At 41.9% G+C, this 18,540-nt stretch overlaps 1 protein-coding gene across 7 annotated transcripts in view; it reads left to right on the top strand.

The window, feature by feature from the left end:
* pcdh19 (protocadherin 19) overlaps positions 1 to 18,540 on the top strand; it is a 38,912-nt gene that overhangs the window by 8,375 nt on the left and 11,997 nt on the right. For 4 of the 7 annotated variants that reach the window (XM_014031994.1, XM_014031995.1, XM_014031989.1 and 1 more), the window contains exons 3-4: positions 2,255 to 2,313; positions 4,923 to 5,095. In XM_014031994.1, coding sequence (XP_013887448.1) covers positions 2,255 to 2,313; positions 4,923 to 5,095 — 232 coding nt within the window. Of the gene's footprint in view, positions 1 to 2,254; positions 2,314 to 4,910; positions 5,096 to 18,540 lie in introns of all 7 variants that reach the window. The other 3 variants (XM_014031993.1, XM_014031990.1, XM_014031988.1) reach the window with 1 other exon arrangement.

Raw genomic sequence — 18,540 nt, 5'->3', positions numbered from 1 at the left:
GACTGGGCCTCGTGCCACTTTATGTTCAACAAATTGGGCCCCGAGGTCCAAAAAGATTAAGAACCCCTGCCGTAGAGGGCTTCCTGCTTCCCTCTTGAGGCTGTGCTTGCCCCAAAACACGCCAACCAAACCAATTACAGGCWGCCTCCAAAGTGACATTCACAAGAAATTTTCTATCTGGTCTTTCAAATGAAGTTTTCCTCTTGTTACTCATGCCTTGCATTTTCATTAGTCTCTCAGTGGATGTGCAGCCACTGTGGCAGATGAGGCAGTTTAATTTGTGTGCGTTGGGATCAAAGCRGAGCACAAGTGCAACAAAAAACATTATGCAGACACTATACAGTGTGTAATTTTTATATTATATACACATTATTCCATCCATACAGCAAGACCCATAATAGAAAACTGCTGTTTAGGGTTCTCTCAAGGAATATGCACTGTTTAATAAAACGCCAAACACCATACAAATGAACATTTGAAAAAGGTGCTGCTGTTTACAAGTTAATTAAATAAAAGTGTAAGTCTTTAATTAATGATTAATATGAGTTGCAGTATGTTGGCACTACTTTTACCTTTGAAATTTAATGGAGTCAAGCTGAAGGGGAACAAAAGGAGTCAAAGAACAAACACTGGTGCCCCAGATTATAGGATGATACTAAAATGTTAATTAGATTCCCTTTATGAATTATCTTCTGTATAGCAACGAGTTAAAGTGTAATTAGGGGTAAATAGCAAAAAGGAGACACTATGATGATAACCTTCGGCTCGAACATGTTGCATCATAAATTAAYGAAGCCCAATCTGAGCTCTGACCTGTGTTGTTGTTTTCAGTGAAACTCTCTCGCAGAATAAGGACGAGTCAATTAGGAGAGAAGACAAACTGCAATTCGTTTAATGATTTAGGACACGTGTGAGAACAATGGAAGATATACAGTATACACCGTTGATATACAAGCAAATCAATTACAGAGATGAAGTCATTAGGTATMTAAAGCCAAATTGGCTCAACGTAAAGTAATAATTCAGCATTTTTAAGGTGAGGTTTTGTGGACAAGTTGTGAGCAGCTAACATCTYACCTGCTGCAGATTGAACTGGAGATAGAAAATGTTTGCACAATTGCACACTGTTTGAGTCCAGGTGTGTTTTGTCTCCATGTATGACAGCTGTGACAACATCCGACGTGTCAAATGGTTGGGCGACCTTAAAAAAAAGAAATAGCGCCAGCAGCATTAACCTTTCCATCAGGGTAACTCTTTTGTTTCCCAACCAGGCTTTGATGCTGCCTCTTGTCCTCGGAAGTCACCGACAGCTTTATCAGCATACAGTATCTGTACCATAGAATTTAACGAGAATACTGTTTTCTTTTCSACAGAAACACCTGCATCGTATCAAGTGTTGTCTGTCAAGTTTTATCTTAACCATATCTGGCATGGGAAATTCCTGTGAAAAGCTTTGATATGCACTGACTCTCTGACGTTTCACCCAGTGTGAGGAGAGCCTTGGCAGATGTGGAAAGGGCCGACTGCTCAGCGTACTCTGACTCCTCCGTCCGTGCGTTCTTTTCGTCAGGCATTTTTCCAACAAAAAAAAAAAAAAACATTGACAAAAAAAATTACATGTCCATAGAATGCCTTTGAACTGTGTTCTTTAATGTGGGTCAGAGATCTATTGCACACATCCTCTGAAAACCGTTTCATCTGCATTTGTGGAGTTGAGATCCCCCTGGTACGCTTTTAATTTCATCCACTCTTACAGTTATTTATTTAATATTTCAACATTAGTGTCTTTTCAAACATGGTAGAAGTGAAGAGTTCARGGAGTAAAAGGGGAAACTTTTTTTTTCTTTTTCTATCTGCATGATGGTCTGTCCTCCCTAATGACTCCATTTTAAAGACGGTGGGCTGACCGGCAGTGCGCTGGGAGGGCGCGCAGGATCGTGAGCAGGGAGGGCGCGGAGGAGAAGAGAGGCTGTGTACACTGCAGCGCTCTCCTCCGCTCTCAGCTCCCAGTCAGCCGCTGTGTGTGTGTGTGCGTGTGTGTGTGCGCTTTGAAAGAGAATAGAAATCAGCCCTTTGAAAGCAGAGGCTGCTCACCGGGGCCTTTGTGTAAAATAACGTTTCTACTGAAAGCCAATTACTGCTAACATTATTTTGGTTGCTTCCATTATTAAAAGTACCTCTCTCTGTTGCCCCCATCATCCCTCCAACACCTCCCCCCTCCCCCACCCACCCCCTTCATCACTCTTTTTTACAGACGGAGAATTATTCCATTGATTCCAGTTATGTGAACAGCAGAGCCCACCTCATTAAAAGGTATGTCTTGATTAGGAATTGTTACCAGCGCCTCATTACCATTGTTATCTCTAATTGTTTTATCTAATGAGAGCACAGCCACAGTCGGTGCAGTTTGCATGTGTTACCTGCATGTTTCGTATTCTGTGTAATTGAAGTGGGAGGATAAGATTTKGGGATAAACAGAATTACTTTATACTGCATTTAGTAGAGGCTTGTGGAAATAAGCAACACGTGTTGCTGTTTCTTCAGCAAGAAAAGATCTTCATATTTAAAAATAAAGCTTTTCTAGCATGTGGCTTGCTTTGCATTGACTTATGGCTGGAATTACAATCCCATCTTAAAAAGGTATTTAAAGGGATCCCCGAATAGTTGTAACATTAGACTTTATTTGATAAACATATATTTTAACTGTAAAATAAAGACTGTAAAAATACTGTAGGATGTTTAGTTTTTATAATTTTTAAACTAAAAGTTTTAACATAGACAGGGCCATTTTATTTACACGCAAAGCATTCTGGGTAAATGATGACGTGGATAGGTCATCTGTGCGAGGCTGCTAGCGAGCTATATCCACCCTGAAGGTTAATCTTGGACAATATCTGATGATTGACTCTTTTAAATGAAACCAGAGAGCGTTGACAGAGAGGAGAAGGTAGAAATGACTCAGCCTGGAACTGAAAATATAGATGGAGGACAACAGAGCTGCTTCATGGAAGAAGAACCTCAGCTTAGCCTGTTAGCTTTAGCATTAGCCCTGACGCTATCACCATATATATGTATTAGCTCAACGCTACACATTCTCCTCTCGTCACTGAGGTCCTCCATCCACATGACAGAGAGGAGAATGCAAAAATGACTCAGCTGTAACTGAAAATATGGATGGAGGACCTCAGTTCAGCTTGTTAGTTTGTCGCGCTAGCGCTGAGCTAATACATATRAGGCAATATAGTGTAGGCGCTAGTGCAAAGGCTAACAGGCTAAGCTGAGGTTCTTCTTCCATGAAGCAGCTCTGTTGTCCTCCATCCATATTTTCAGTTCCAGGCTGAGTCATTTCTACCTTCTCCTCTCTGTCAACGCTCTCTGGTTTCATTTAAAAGAGTCGATCATCAGATATTGTCCGAGATTAACCTTCAGGGTGGATATAGCTCGCTCACACCGAGGACCTATCCACGTCATCGTTTACCTAGAATGCTTTAATAAAATGGCTCCGTCTGTGTTAAAATATATTTTTAAAATTTTACAAAACTAAACAGCCTACAGTATTTTTATAGTCTTTATTTTTCAGTTAAAATAAATGATTATCAAATAAAGTCTAATGTTACAACTAATCAGGGATCCCTTTAAAGGATTTYTCTAGAATTATTCAAGACAAACGTTTTATTATTAGTCAACAAGAGAGAAGAATAAATGTTTTCATTGTGCATAGTTATTCAGCTCACCCCCAATGCAGGATACCTGATAGGGTTGCAGGAATTCAGTGACATAGTTCTGATGGGGGTCATGTCAAATTTCCCTGCAGCGATGAGAGGTTTTGTTTGTAACCACTGTTTAGTGTTTTACCTGCAGCTGTAAAAGACTCAGTGCTTTCTTTTGTTCGAGGTTAAACCCGCCTTTTGAAATCCCATTACGCATATTCCCCATCCCCGCTTCCAAAAATTCCTTGCATTAATGTAAACAAAGAGCGTTCAAGTGTGGTTCTCTGCAGGATACTACAAAGAAATTCCCCCAGGAGCCAGTGAGCCTATGGTCTGGGACAGGTGCAATTACAGTGATAACATCAGAAAGTCGGCATTACCTCCGCCGGTGTCCTCTCTCTCCCTGGCTGGAAAATTTGTGGCTTTGGCTGAGGATTGCAGCTACCTTGTACTGTCCTTCACTGGCTCTTATTTTTCCTGCACTTTGTTTGCACACTTTTTCCTCCTCTGTGTTTCTTGTAACCTCTGATTATAAACTCGTTTTTTGTGCCCACAAGCTCACTCCTATTTAGTGTTGTTTGTAAAGTAGAATTTGTTCCAGTGAGCTGGAAATCAAATGAAGGGGAATCACGCTGTTACTTTGCAGCTGTTGATTGTGCCCCCACACACCACCATTTTTTATTGACTGTGAGCCCCAAACAAGACAGATGCTCAGTTTGTATGCTTCCAGCCCTTCCTTCATCCGTCTTCCTTCCAGGAATTCCTGATTACTGCAGTATTTGTTTGATTGTGCTGAGTGAGTGCCTCCTGTTTGTTCGTTCCCATGTCCTTGAAGGCGGCGCGTCCATCCAAAATGTCCCTGTCTGAAACAACCCGCAGCTCCTCTGTGAGGTACTTTATCCTGGAAGATTTACTATTCTTTTTTATCCCATGGTTAGTGCAATCAGAAATTCAAGGGAGTCTTGCTTTCTTTTCAAATGTGCAGTCGTTGACAAAGACTCACTGCGAAATAAATTAATATTCTTCCGTTTTAAATCCAATGAAACATTAAAGGGCAAACAGTCACTGGAAAACACAAATATGGACAGGGACGGAGAGACAGACAGCTCGTCCCAAACCACAAGAGACACGAGGACGAAGGACATGGTGCTGGGAAAGGTGACGTGACAGTTAATCAACATTTCCCTTTTCTCCCTGCTGGCCCCCATGTAGCACATCAACATTCAAAGACCTGGAGGGCAACAGTCTGAAGGACAGTGGCCACGAGGAGAGCGACCAGACCGACAGCGAACACGACGTCCAGAGAGGACACTATGTTGACACGGCTGTCAATGACATGCTGAACATGACTGTCCCCCCTAATGTTTGCCAGCTGCCAGACCAAGGTAAGGAAACCTGTTTGCGTGTGAGTTGTGCGTGTGTGTGTTGTGATGTTTGCACCATCTTTTGGTGTATGCTTTGCTCATTTCAAGATAAGATCAGTGTGTGTGCTTTGGTCTGTTTCTTTTCTCCCAAAGCATCTTTTAAGATCCATTATGCTCATTGCAAGCCTCAGATGTGCATGAATAACATCACAGTTTTTTTTTTTTGTCTTTGATGTCCTTCACTCTCAGCTAATGTGCGAATCTCTGACAGCTAAGGATACCCTTTGATACAAGCTCAGGCAACTTTATTGACTGATAGTAGCCATGTCGGCTCTTGAAGCTGGGCTGACTTTAGGTGTGTGTGAATGGCAGCAATTAGGCTTACAAAGGTAGAGGGTGGAAATCTACATATCTCCACGTGTCCTCATCCATTATTCAGTGGGATCATTTAGGGGGGAATTAAAGTTGATGTTTCATTTCTGACTCGTCGTTTAAAAAGACATCCACTTGCTTGGCAGGAGTCAGTAAAAAAGGTCATGTTCATTCTTAACTACTGCCAGTCAGACCAAAGGAAAGTGAGGGTCAGTTAGAGACAAAGAGGAGGAGAAAAGCAGGATAAAGATGTCTGTAGTGGACCAGGATGTTACATTGTGCACCTGAGGGTATTTACTGGGCTCAAAGGAAACTGCACATTCACAGGTGCAGGAGCTCAGTGAAAAACCAGAGTCAGCGCGTGTGAAAACTGTGGACATTTTGGGACGGTTCCCATTCACAATTAAGAGAAATCAACAGCAAATTATACTACAATATACTCTGGAGATTATACTTGCTGTATCTGCTCCAAATTCCGCAGCTTTCTTCAAATGTAGGCCAGATTCATATTACAAAAAAAATCCTTGTCCTTCTATTTTATTTCTCAACTCACACAGTGGAAATATTCATAAGTAGGRAAATAACAAAAAATAACTCCTACTCTTTAAAATAAACTAGCATTCCGAAAGGAATGTGTATCACCCGCCGAAGCCAAAGTTTTAAASAAGTATCGGAATATGTGTTGAGGATAAACTCATACTGCTACATCAAACTGTAGTTTGATATTGTTCAATTAAACTGAGTTCTAGCCATTTTTCTGTTTGCTAAGGTCAATTAGCTGTAGCGGCCATCTTGAATTGGGTTGCCTCCAAAAAGTTAATGAGGTGTTGATTTGCATCTGGTCATTGCTTACTGAGAGTTTCATTAAAATCTGCTCAGTGGTTCATGAGATATTTTGCTAACGGACAGACCGACTGTGCAYAATGCATAAAATTAATGTTGTTTATATAATTTATTTGGTTATGTATTTTTATCAGTAGGCTGTGAAGTGYGTGGGGGTTTGGTAGTAGGCAGTAATATGGAGGCTCATCCCGGTCCAGTCCCTGGCATATTTAACCAACCAGATGCTTCACTTGGAGCAGTTTTGCTATTTATGTTGTTTGTCTGGGGAAAAATAACATTAGACAACCTGCATTTTATGTTCACGGAGAATGGAGCTATACAAATGCATCTGTCTTTCTGGCCGGCAGCTTCTCACTTTTTAACAACTTAGCTGAGGAACGCAGATTGAGGTGTTCTGGGTCAGGAAGAATGGTGACCATTAGAATCAAGTCGTCCCGGGTGTTTTCCCAGCGGCGTCCTACTATAATGAATGATGAAAAGTGAATCGGCTGTCTATTGGTTGCCAGCTGTAATTACTTCACAACCAGCAAAAGAAAACTCTTATGCATCCAAAGAATGCATGTTGACAGGTCTTCTGGTAGTGGGATCTCATTATTGGAGACAATTAGAAATGATGTACATGAAGAATATTACAAGGGGAGAGCTCTCTGAGGCAGTGGGTTTTTCATTAACACCACCAATGATTGTATCTGTTTCAGCAAAATGGAAGCATGGCTCCTGAATGTGTAATGCAGCACAAACACTGCTGGTAAACAGAACAAGGGGCTATTTCACAGTGCCATCCATTCTTTTGACCAGAACAAAATAGATAATAGCAAAGTATCTGTTTGGAATTACAATGTGTTTGCTTCTTATTGGCTTTTATCCCCCCTTCTCTTTCACTGCRGCTTGCTGCAGTCTCACTTTCTGCCCAGCAATTTACTTCAGTAAAAAGACTTTAAGGAGTTTAAAAAAAAGACCTCTTAGGAATCTTTTTGCCTTTGTTTTGGGAGTTGGTGTGCCGCAGTGGTCACACCGGAGGGTCTGTTAATAGTCAATAAATGATTTAACCAAAAATCAAATGCAGAAATATATTGACATGGTTTAATGAAACTGTTCCTGCCATCTCACTGGTTTAATTGCACTGTTAAAAGGCAGGGTAAGGTGACAGAGATGGGCAGATGCGGATGCAGAGTAGAGTCCATCTCCCCTGTTTTTATGGAGAGCAACATTTCTCTGGAGTGCCTCAGGAGTGTGCTTACTTTGCCATAATTCAGCTGCTTTCTTGTTTTGTAGAAAGACAAAAAAAGAAAAAAGAAAATCTGAGATTTGTACAACATGGGCTGTCTCTCAAATCAGGGGCTGCTAAGTGCTCACTTGCTGTATACTTCCGTCACTGTCCCATACCGTAGGCTGTCCCAATTCATGGGCTCCTTCTCATTTGGCCCAGAACATGAAGGCTGCATCTTAGCATCTTTCTCAGCCAAGGACATCCCAGAATTCATTACACCGTCAGCAAACTAAACAGAAAAAAAAAACACGACAATTATGTTTTTTATTTTTTTATTTTATTTATTTTCCAATATCATGTTTGGAAACTCATCCCAGACTGAATTTTTTAAATGTAGCTTTAGCAACTTAGCTTGAAGGATATTTTGTGACTGATTACCTGAATTTCAGAAACATCCTCACATCTTATATTTCGCGATTGATTGCGGTCGTTTATTTAAACTGTGATAGTTTAATATGTGCCTCGCTCCAGCAGGATAAACATGTAATTGTTTACGTTCTGGCATTTCAATGCTGACGTAAAAGTAACCACCCCCAGGGGCGGGTGAGCAGGGTTACGCTATGTATGAGCTCATGTGATTCTGGGCCATTTTGTTTTAGATTCTGAGGCCACACACAGGCTACAAAGTAAGATGAAGTCTCTAGATCTAAAAATAAACATCCAACTGAGAATGTTTTTTGTGTATTATTTCAACATTCAATTTAAACATTTTCTTACAAGGTGCTGAAATTTTTTGCTGCAATGAGATGTTAAATAAAATGCAACTACAACTGGAGCTAAATCCAAAATATTAACACTTTTTTAAGTTCGTAATTGTGAAGTTATTCCTCCAGTGAAAAGATGTGGGATTATATGTCCCAACACATTTTAAGTCTGAAGGCAGATTACCTGACCTGCGTAGACTGTGGCCTACGTGGGCCGCGGTCTAGGGCTGCAGCCCCTGAAGTGAGACACTGCCCTCATTTCAAATTGTGTTCTTGTCAGATTAACTGAGAAAAATGAACACTATCCTATTGAATGAATGGCTCTGATTAAACACACACACACACACACACACACACACACACACACACACACACACACACACACACNCACACACACACACACACACACACACACACACACACACACACACACACACACACACACAAATAGGCATGTTCACTAAACACCCTGCTGTTTAGATGTCTTCTGGGAGTAAATCTGCTGTATAGTGTGCCTCTTCTGCCAGCTAAGGCAGAAAACAAGTTGAGAGGCTGCAATTGCCAAAGGACTACAGCAACACACCAGCTGAGGAAAGCGGTGCCTCGTTTTTGTATGTGTGTGTGTGTGAGTTTTATTGTTCAGTTTTCTTGTGTTGATAAGCGCCGAGAACAAAAGGAAGCTGGAAGAAGGGTTAAACTCTCGGGCTTTCACCGTGCAAATGTTTACCGTTCCCAGTGCCGTGTAAAAGATGTTGTTTGCCCAGGAGACAAGCTGTTACCTTTTGACAACACCCCCCCGTCTCTTCGTCATAACATCACCTTTCATGTGGGAATCCATTTGTGTGACGAGATTCGGCCGCTAACTAGCCCGGCTCCGCATCACAGTGGCCCTTTCTTCCTCTCCTCTGAAGTAATTTATAGGTTTGATATTTGGCGTCTGTCCATAGGTTGTGCTTTTCTTCTCCATGCTGCGGTTTCAGCAACGCTATTCATTAGTCCTCCACYGGCTACTACCAACGTAACTCTCAGTCAAGTGCTTGTGAAGAGATTTTCGACTCTTATATCTGAGTGAATAACTCTTTGTTGAATCCCTGCCAAGAATGTAAAGAGGCGTGTGTGCTTTTTTTTTTTTTTTTTTGAAAACCTGACCTGAAATATCCTCACCCAGTGGATTAGATTAGCCAAGTATCTGAAGAACAAATTACATTAAATCTCTTAAAATCTATCAAGGAGGGAATATCTTTAACATGTAATTGCTCCCCCACATCAGCCAATAGAATAAAAAAGGGATGATATCGCTATGACTATAAACTGAAGAAAAAAAGAGCTATATAAAATGAATTCCTCTTTATCTTTACAGGCATGTCTGTGAAGTTAGGGGGGATTGGCTTGAAATATGCGACATGCTAGCTTTGGCTCTGTGGAACTATTAGTGTCAAGGGAAAAGGAAAGGAACAGACTCTGAGGGGGCTGGTGACAAAGGGAGCTTAATCTATTTTTTTTCCTGACTTTCTTTGATTGTTGTAGCTCACATTGTAATTCCTCCCGGATATGGATGAGCTATGGTTTTCAAGGATTAAGATTGTTAAATCGCTCGAGTTATCTCCACAGGARAGGAAGGAGGGAAGGGCACGGTGTCATTTTACGGCATCCGATTTCTGGCTTTAGAGGTTTGCGGCCTTGTGCTGTGCAATTGTTTCCAGGTCACTGTATAAGTGCTCATCAAATGAAATCAGTCCATCTTGGGTTATTAGACTCAAAGGGATACAAGACTGCTCAATTAGTTAGAGGAGGGAACAGGCCTCTTTTATTTCTGACACATTCCTTGGCCTCCACCTCTGGAGAATATCTCTCATCTATCTGTTGGCTCCCTGTGGGTGTGTGCCTGAAGCTGCTGCCCAGGAATGGAATCCCCCTCCGTGGGGCTGCAAATTTCTCCATACTCCCTTTTCCATCAGCAGATCCACAGGGTTTCACTGTTCCTAATTGATTTAAACCCTCCCTCCTTTTTTTTTTCTTCCCCCCTCTCCTTCCACCATACGTCTCGACTGCAAACATCTCCTAACTTTGTGCCAGTCAGGCACCTCCCTCTCCCTGTTGAATTACAGAAAGAGTAAAAAGGCGCCTCACGTGTTTCTGCCACGAACTTGCCCTAAATTCGCCACGGGAACATTTCTAGTTTGCAGCTCTCTGATCTACTAACGAAAATGCTGACAGGTGTCAGAATCGGGACGGCAACAGGAACAGGGCTGTGCTGACAACACGGGAGGCGGAGAGAGTCTGTGTGTGTGAGCGACACACAGATTGAGAGATGAACTGAGAGTCTAGTAAGCAGTCTTAGTGAGAGAAAATAAAAGGAGATGAAAAAAAACAATCTCTGACAGGCAGAAGGGACTATTTTTCTCTCTCTCTCACTACAAGGTAACTGTGAATTTGCCAGAGGATGTGAATGATCCTCAAACAACATTTGATTGAATTAAGCATCGGGACTCTTCTGGTGATTCRGGCTGGCAGCAACACATGTTGCATTATGATACTTTATGATTAGATTAACATATAAACTCTGTACTGGGACCATCCATTTTGATTTGGTTTTGCCTAAGCTAATGCGGAACTGGTGGAGGTAAAATGGCTGACAGTGACAAAGAGCTCCATGCAATACAAGCATTAAGGAAGATAGAGTGTAAACACACTTCCCTGCTCAAACACACCAGAGATTGCTCACTAGCAGGTGTAGTGGAGTCTGTAATGAACAACCGGGTTGCAGATTTTGCCTCCAAGTTGTAGAGACTTCAGAAAGAAAGGAAAAAAAAAAGAAAGAGGAAATAAAATGTCATTTCAAGCTGTGTCCATCTGGGCTTATCTTTTTTTATTGTGCTTATCAGTGAATGAAATTGTGTTACACTGCGAGGTGTCTGGCTGTGTCATATTGAAATTACATGTAATATAATAAAATAGAGCTGACTGATATTGATTTTGCACCTTGTAAAAGAAGTCTAGAAGGAAAGATGTTTTTCCCCCCTCTTTGCACATGTCTCACCGTGTGAAGAAAAACTGTTTTTTCGTTAAGAAAAAAAAAGAAAAACAACTTTAATTTTTTAAAACGCTCTCTGGCTTGAGGATAGGATTTTTTTGCCTTGTTTTTATAAATAAGTTGTCAATTTCATTAAAAAAATAATTTAACTAGAAGCACTCGGAGAGTGCAAACCTCCGCCAAGACCAATTTCCCCATCCTGTAAGAGTTAATGCGCAAAAGCAGAGATGGAAACACATTTGCTGAATAAGTTCTGACGTAGCGAACATTTAAGCAGCAGTATGCACGGGATTTCTTCTCGATGGAGTCCAATGTGGGAAAAAAAAGTCAGACTCATCACCCGACATTATTCATCGTCAAACTGGTGTCGGATTAAGCTCCTAAGTTTTCATGAGTCACATTTCACCATGTAAAACGTCTGTTTTATCTCCTTGTATGAGTTTGTAATGGTTTGACTGTCTTTATAAAGTGCTTCCTGGCTCCCCCGTCTCCAAACTTTGAGGCCTGGCCAGAAGCTCTCTGTTTACAAGCCTAGTAGCGAGAAACTGTTTTGGTTGTTTCGGAAATGTGGTGTGTTTGAGGAAATGGGAAAACTAGGTTTCATGGTGCAGTCACGCACTTCCTGGTCACAAAACTTTCTGTAAATGYGCATATTATGGCAAAAATTATTCATCATTAAATCTGGTTTTAACATCACTTTTATAAAGTTTGAAGTCCGTGCTGTCCAATCCAGCTCGCTGTTTTTTACGGAAGCCCTGTGAAAGCATCACAGCTTTGCCTATCTCAGAGTGTTGAAAGAAAAAAATTCCTGTATCCGCATTGTGATCCGGAACATCACCAAAATGTATTGGTATGTTCCTTGGCCCAGTACCCACAGGTGGTAAAAATGTCATGTCAATCCGTTCACAAGTTTTTGAGTAATGTTTTCCACAGTCAGAACGACAGACTGACAGACAGACTGACGGACAGACATATGCGACGGAAAACATTACCTCGCCCTTGGCGTAGGTAAAAAGTGCTTTCTGTAAAGACCTAAACAGATTTGGCAGATTTGGATTCTTCTTACAGAAGCWAAGAGTAAACTAAACTAAAGCACACACAAAAGGTTTTGATTTCCAGCTGAGATGAAAAACATATAGTCATGTTATGATACTGTAAAGGCATCCCCTGAAACCTYACTCTGTCAAAGCCCTTCTGAATATACTCAGTGTGTTTAATCAGCTTGAGAGGGGACTGCTTATCTCTTTGCACTTGTCATGGATAGCGTATTGAACATATCAGAGAGAGAAATGGGAATAGTTCATTATTTTCTAGAGCTCACAATGAGCCTGATGTATCTCGTTGCAGGCCCTCCACTGACAGCTCATTTTCTACACAATCCTGGCATTCAGTTCACAACGTGGTGGGGCAAGAGAGAGACAGAGACTTAGAGAGAGAGAGAGGGAGGAAACACAGCAGAGGCAGACAGAAAATAGGGCTCCGGATCTCCATTGCTTATTCATGATGCCRTGGCATGCTAGGTGTGTTAATAATCTCCGCAGAAACCAAGTGAATCGCTGTTGTTTGTTGAACACCTCGCCAGGCTGGGTCCCAATCAGCAGCAGATGGGAAAACAGGGGGGATCAGGATGATCCCAGACAGAGGGAGGGAGATTAAGACCAGGTAATGTGCAAAAGTTGATGGGGGCCGAGTGTGCATTAAGGAGGGAGGAGAGGGTACCTGAATCTTAAATCCATCGCTGAGTGTGTACACAGCATATTGAGTGAGTGTACCTGCAAGTGTGTGTCTATAAAGGTTAAACAGAAATGGAGTGGGGAAAGAGGAAAAACAGGGGAGGAAGATAAAGAGATGGCAGGGGAGAGAAATACTGTGGATGCGGGGAGGCAACAAGTGAAATTCAAGAAGCGTACGGTGTTGTCTTCAGTCTGCTCGCCTTTTGTGGTCCTGATTGATTCTGCTTCTTGTCGGAGGAACTGAGGCCGCAGTCATTTTTCTAACCGCACTGCATTGTGTCTTTAATTCTTTGAGGTCACAGTGGACACCACCCACTCTCCACCGGAACACAAAGCAAGACGTTCCTGTAGCTAGGGGCTTCAAACCGAGGTGTGTGCCGATGCAGGGTCTCCATCACATTACACGCTAATACTAAGATTGCTAACACCTTGTTGTTTTGGTTGCCTGCGTCTACGCATTGAGCTTAACTTGTATGGATTTGTTTTTTCATCCACAAATGTGAAATGGTGTGTATTTTTTTCTGAAAACTTGTCCCTCTCTTTGCTCACTTCTCAGTTACACAAAGCCAGCTGTAGCACTTTTTTTAATATGAACAAAATTGGTGAGGTGCAAAATTTTAAAGGGGACATATTCATCAAAATCCAATTTTTTAGTTATTAAATGCATTTTGTTGTGAACTTGGTATATATAGGAGTGCAAAAAATATGAATTTAGACTCCTAGAAGCTGAAACGCCTCGTTTGGATTCAAAGGAACAGCATCAAAACGAGTTGCTTTGTGACACACCTCAGCAAAGGGGTGAAAGCAGGGCTTGTAATTATAACACAAAGCAGAATTCGAACTAAATCATTGCAGTTCCATTTTATATAGACCACAACTGAGTGGTTTAAATATGAAAAAAGAAGGATTTAAAGTATATGTCTCCTTTTAAATTGGTCACTTTTTTGAAACTGTACAAAATGGCTTGCAAACAAAACAAGCAACACTACAAATTAACTAAAATTGTATAAATACTTTGTTTATTTTAAAAGAACTGTTTCTTAACACTGAAACCTGCCATGAGACAAAGAAAACTATAACAAGTCAGACGGCATTGTTGCAGATTCTGATTCACTGCAGTTTCTATATGTGTTGAAATTTATTTATTGCAGCGACATCAGTTGTTTCAACAATTGTCAATTATCTTCAAAAGACGAAGCTCTCCAGTCTCCATGGTAATTTGGCAGTAAAAGAAAGAAGAAATGGGATGGGTTGTTTTTTTCTAGAAAAAGCTGCGGAAAGGAGGTTTGAATAGAATTTTTTGACATTTAACTAGCGTGTTTACGTGAACCGTGACTTTATTACCATGAGCACAACAATGTAGGTTTTCCAATACTGTATGCAAATCAAAAATAGAAAGCCTAAGTTAAAAAGTGTGGAGAGATTTTGTTCAGTAAGATGAGTTGAGTTTACCTTACTTCTTTACTGATAATGGTTGTTTGATGGCTTCTTGGCCAGCTGTGGTCTGTGCATCTTAATTTTAATTTTTAGTGCAATTTGGGGAGTGGTGCTGCTGTTTTAGCTCTAATGGTTGTTTTCAGCTGACTAAAACGTTTTTATAGTGCTGCTTTGGGAATATATCCCCATCTGATGGGCCCATTGTTAACTGTTTAGTGAGTAATGCATATGTGTGCATAAAGTAATTGTTAACCATGAGACCCTTTCTACCCCGTGGCAAGTAATATCAGAGCAGATCCTCTGTCACCCKTTTGAACCTGTAACATTCCTTTACGAAAGCCTCAGCCTCACCACAGCCTTGCTGATGAAATAGTTGGACTGTGGACTGATACAATGTGGAGTAAACAACTTGATGAGGACATACTATACACATAGACTGACTCAAAGGAGCCTCAGTGTGTGGCTGGAAGTGGGCAAGATAGTCGCAGAGTGACTGCCAAAGCAAGGCTTGTATTACAGGGATCCCAGGATATCAGACACCAGGCGGCCTGTGCTCCCTCCTGGCAGGGCAGAGTCTGGCAGCTGGCCCACAGCCCAGATAGCTATAATCAGCTCCATTACCTGTAGCACTGACGCCCATTTAGGAGCCCTCGTTGTGGAACTACGGCTACACTGYGGAGATTAAGGGTGCAGCAGAATTTAGGAAAAAAGTACAAATAACATTCAGCCCGCACAAGCTCCATGTACACCTGCTGCAGACGCCAACACTGTACACAGAAATGCATTCGTAACAAWATGCCACACAAACACGGTGGAAGTGGGGAGAGATTTTCAAGGCATTATGTGTCTTGGCACGAGGCATTTGTTTTATCATCTCCTGCTCTATTCTTGTCAAAGGAAAGATTAAAAATACTCCGCTCTGTTTAAAGGAGGGGGGGAAAAAATCAGCCGTCTTCTGACAAGTACATTGTAGCCCGCAGTTTTCTGTCCAGAATACAAAGAGACATTTATCACTGCAGCTGTGGCAAGGAAGAAAGGAAGAGACGGGGGGTGGGGGGTCTCCTGCGCTGCAGCATAGTGTATATCTTTTTTAACCCTTATTACTTCCTCTCTGTGGGAGAAATACTTTACCTCCCTCCTCTGAAATCCGTTTGGGATTTCCTTTGTTTGATATTTTTCCTTTATTATACCATCTACCTTAATTCCTTTGTCTTCTCCRTCCTGTTTTCCTTATCTTAGCTTTCATCACCTTGGTTCATCTGACAACATTATTACTCAAATAGAATCTAAGGCTGAAATATGTAAAGTTATGTCGTCCTTCTCAGTTGTGGCAACAAAAGGTTACGTCCTCAGGCAGAGTGCCGTAATATTTCCATATCTTCCTCTCCTCATGTAAATTCAACGGAGATGATTTCTCCTGTAACATTTTACAGCTGTTTAAATGCAGGATTCCTGCTTCAGATGCCCTGTAAAAACCGTAACGTGCATATTGGCTTTGCACTCTGCAGAAGTTAAACCGAGGTTAAACAGAAGTCATCCTAACCGTTGCTATCATTACTATCTTTCATTCACCAATTAGTGTCAGTGTTCCTCGCGCTGTCCCCCACATGACCTTGCAGAGATGAGCTCAGTATGTTGTAATTCAACATTTCGAGTCCGTCTCACTCATGGGAGGCACCTTCTGTCTGCTACTGACCCACGTTATAAACTATTGATGAGTGACTGAGGGCACGGTAACCGATAGGAGGGACTTTCTGAGGTATGTGAGGACCCAAACAACCTCCCCTTCTTGCCCTTTTACTTTCAACTAAACCTTGCCTGCACCCTGTCTCTCAACACACCTTTATATTGCACGGCCAACTCTTTTTTTCCGTCATCTAATGAACTTGCTCTAGTAATTCCGACTAAATAAACACAAATTGCTGCTGATCTCAACTGTGTCTTCCTCCTAAATAAGGATCAAAAACTGCATTGTGCACGGCTCGAGCAGCACTAGTCAGCCTGAATTAACGTGCCTTAGACACACAGTAATCTGCCCGTTTGGACTGGGTTCATTTGTGGGAAAGGTCAAGAGCCCAACAGGATCTGGAGGGGTGTTTCTACGTCGWGGCATAGCTGGCGGTGGTGGATAATCAAATTAGAGTCAATTTATCACCATTAAAAACCATTTGCAACAGCCCTGTATTTTTCAAATTTGCTGCTAATATGATGCTTCCTTGAGGCTACCACATATCTTTCTGGGCTTTAACCTAATTATCGCATCACATTTGTGTGTTGTGTAAAATCAGTTTATTGTGAAACAAGTAAAAATTGCAGTAACTATAACATTCATAGTCACATATAAAAAAAAGTCCTACTCCTGAATTTTTTTAAATATTTTTTCGTCCGAAGGAGGAACAGAATGTGTGCRTCTCGCCATCCGAACATGGCTTTTCTTTCTCCCTCGATCTTAACAGGGAGGATGAAAGGTAATGAGAGAGGTAGGCTGTTAAGTTTAATGGCACACAGGAAAACCCGGAATGGCTCTTTTTAATGATGTGCCTCTTTTCATGCAGTCCTCGTTAAAGACGGGGCCAGAATGCTTGGAGAGGACAGGGAGGGGTCTGTGTCCATGCAGACACACACTCCCCGCCGTCGCCGTCTCCCAAGATTTGCAGCAGGGGCTCTTTGTGAGCTCTCCTTTGCCTTTTTCCCTCTATTCAGCTCGCATTAGCATCAGAAAATACTGTAAATAAACCAGGCAATCAGGTCGCGACCCCTTATGTCCACAGCGCCCCGCAGACTCCCCCTCTGCCTCCGCCATCTCCTCCACGGCCCCTGTTGCATCTACATAACTTTAACTCGCTTGGATTTGCGACTGAATGTCAAGCATGGTGTTTGGCTTTACCACGGGGCAGGTTGTTCCTCGGCTGTCTCTCCAGAAAAGGAAGTGGAGGATCGAGGAGAGCGAGGGAATTGGATCTTTGACACCTGTCACTTCCACTCTGCTGCACCTTGCTCCCTCGCCACACATAAGGACTTTTCATGTCACAGCTCAGCATGTTATCATGAGTGGGCACAGGGCCTGAGAAATCCAATTACTACCACTGTGTCAGACCCCAGCCGCCATCCTTATGTACGCTGCAGTCGTGTTCCTCGAATCAGAAAAGATGTGCCTATTAGTTCCTTGTCCTTTCTTCAGACCGGTCTCCCACCTCCGTTTTAATCTGTGTGTCTTATGGTACGAGCAACAGCTTCTCTCCTGGACTGCCTCTCCACTGACAAGCCTCCGTATAGTGTGGCACTGGCTGGTGGGTGGCTAATGCTACGGGCATTGGTTCTGACTGTGTTATATTAAGTGGTATCATGGTGCAGACCTCACTATGGTGGGTAATGGAGAACCTGGGAGAGAATCAGCATGGCTCCCAGATGCCAAACACATCGTCCTTCGTGACAGCAAAATAAGAAGTCTGTTAGATGGTGTTTGGCCCAGTGGGTGTAAATCTAATGTAACTGCACGCAATGGGGGTGTCTCGCCATGTCTTTTTATTTCTTTTATCTGCCGCTCATCCCTAAGTGATGCTGAATATGTGGTTCAGTGGGAAACAAGAGGGCTGTTTGCTCAAGTCATGATCTGTTTCCTAAGGTGGCTCGCTTCAAACCTGCTATAGCTGAGTTTTACCTGCATTTCATACAGCATTCCGTCACAAACATCCCCGTTAAATCAACTATTTCTAAAGGCTGTTGTGTGAAAAGAAAAAAAAAACAAGTGGAATTGTTTAAAAGAGTAAAACACGAAAAGGACTTGAGAGAAAGAAGGCGCCATGCTGGTGCTTCTGTATCAAGATAAGAAAGAGAATTGAAAGCACATAGTCCTGGATAACACAAAATGAACACGACTGAATGAGAAGCCACATTTTATTAATTATGTAAGGCCTATTTTTGAGGCAAAGCAGCGGCTCACAGCAGGAGAGGAAATCTTTAGAAATCGGTTTGCAGTCCTGTGTGTTGTAGCCAGTCTAAAATCAGTGACAAGTGCTGAGAAGTTTAATTTATTTCAGATGACTATATGAAAATATAATATATATATATAT

Source organism: Austrofundulus limnaeus, unplaced genomic scaffold (assembly GCF_001266775.1).
Source record: "Austrofundulus limnaeus strain Quisiro unplaced genomic scaffold, Austrofundulus_limnaeus-1.0 Scaffold1361, whole genome shotgun sequence".
NCBI classification, from domain to species: domain Eukaryota; kingdom Metazoa; phylum Chordata; class Actinopteri; order Cyprinodontiformes; family Rivulidae; genus Austrofundulus; species Austrofundulus limnaeus.
Note: the sequence above shows the minus strand (reverse complement) of the source record. Positions and strands in the feature narration are given on the sequence as shown.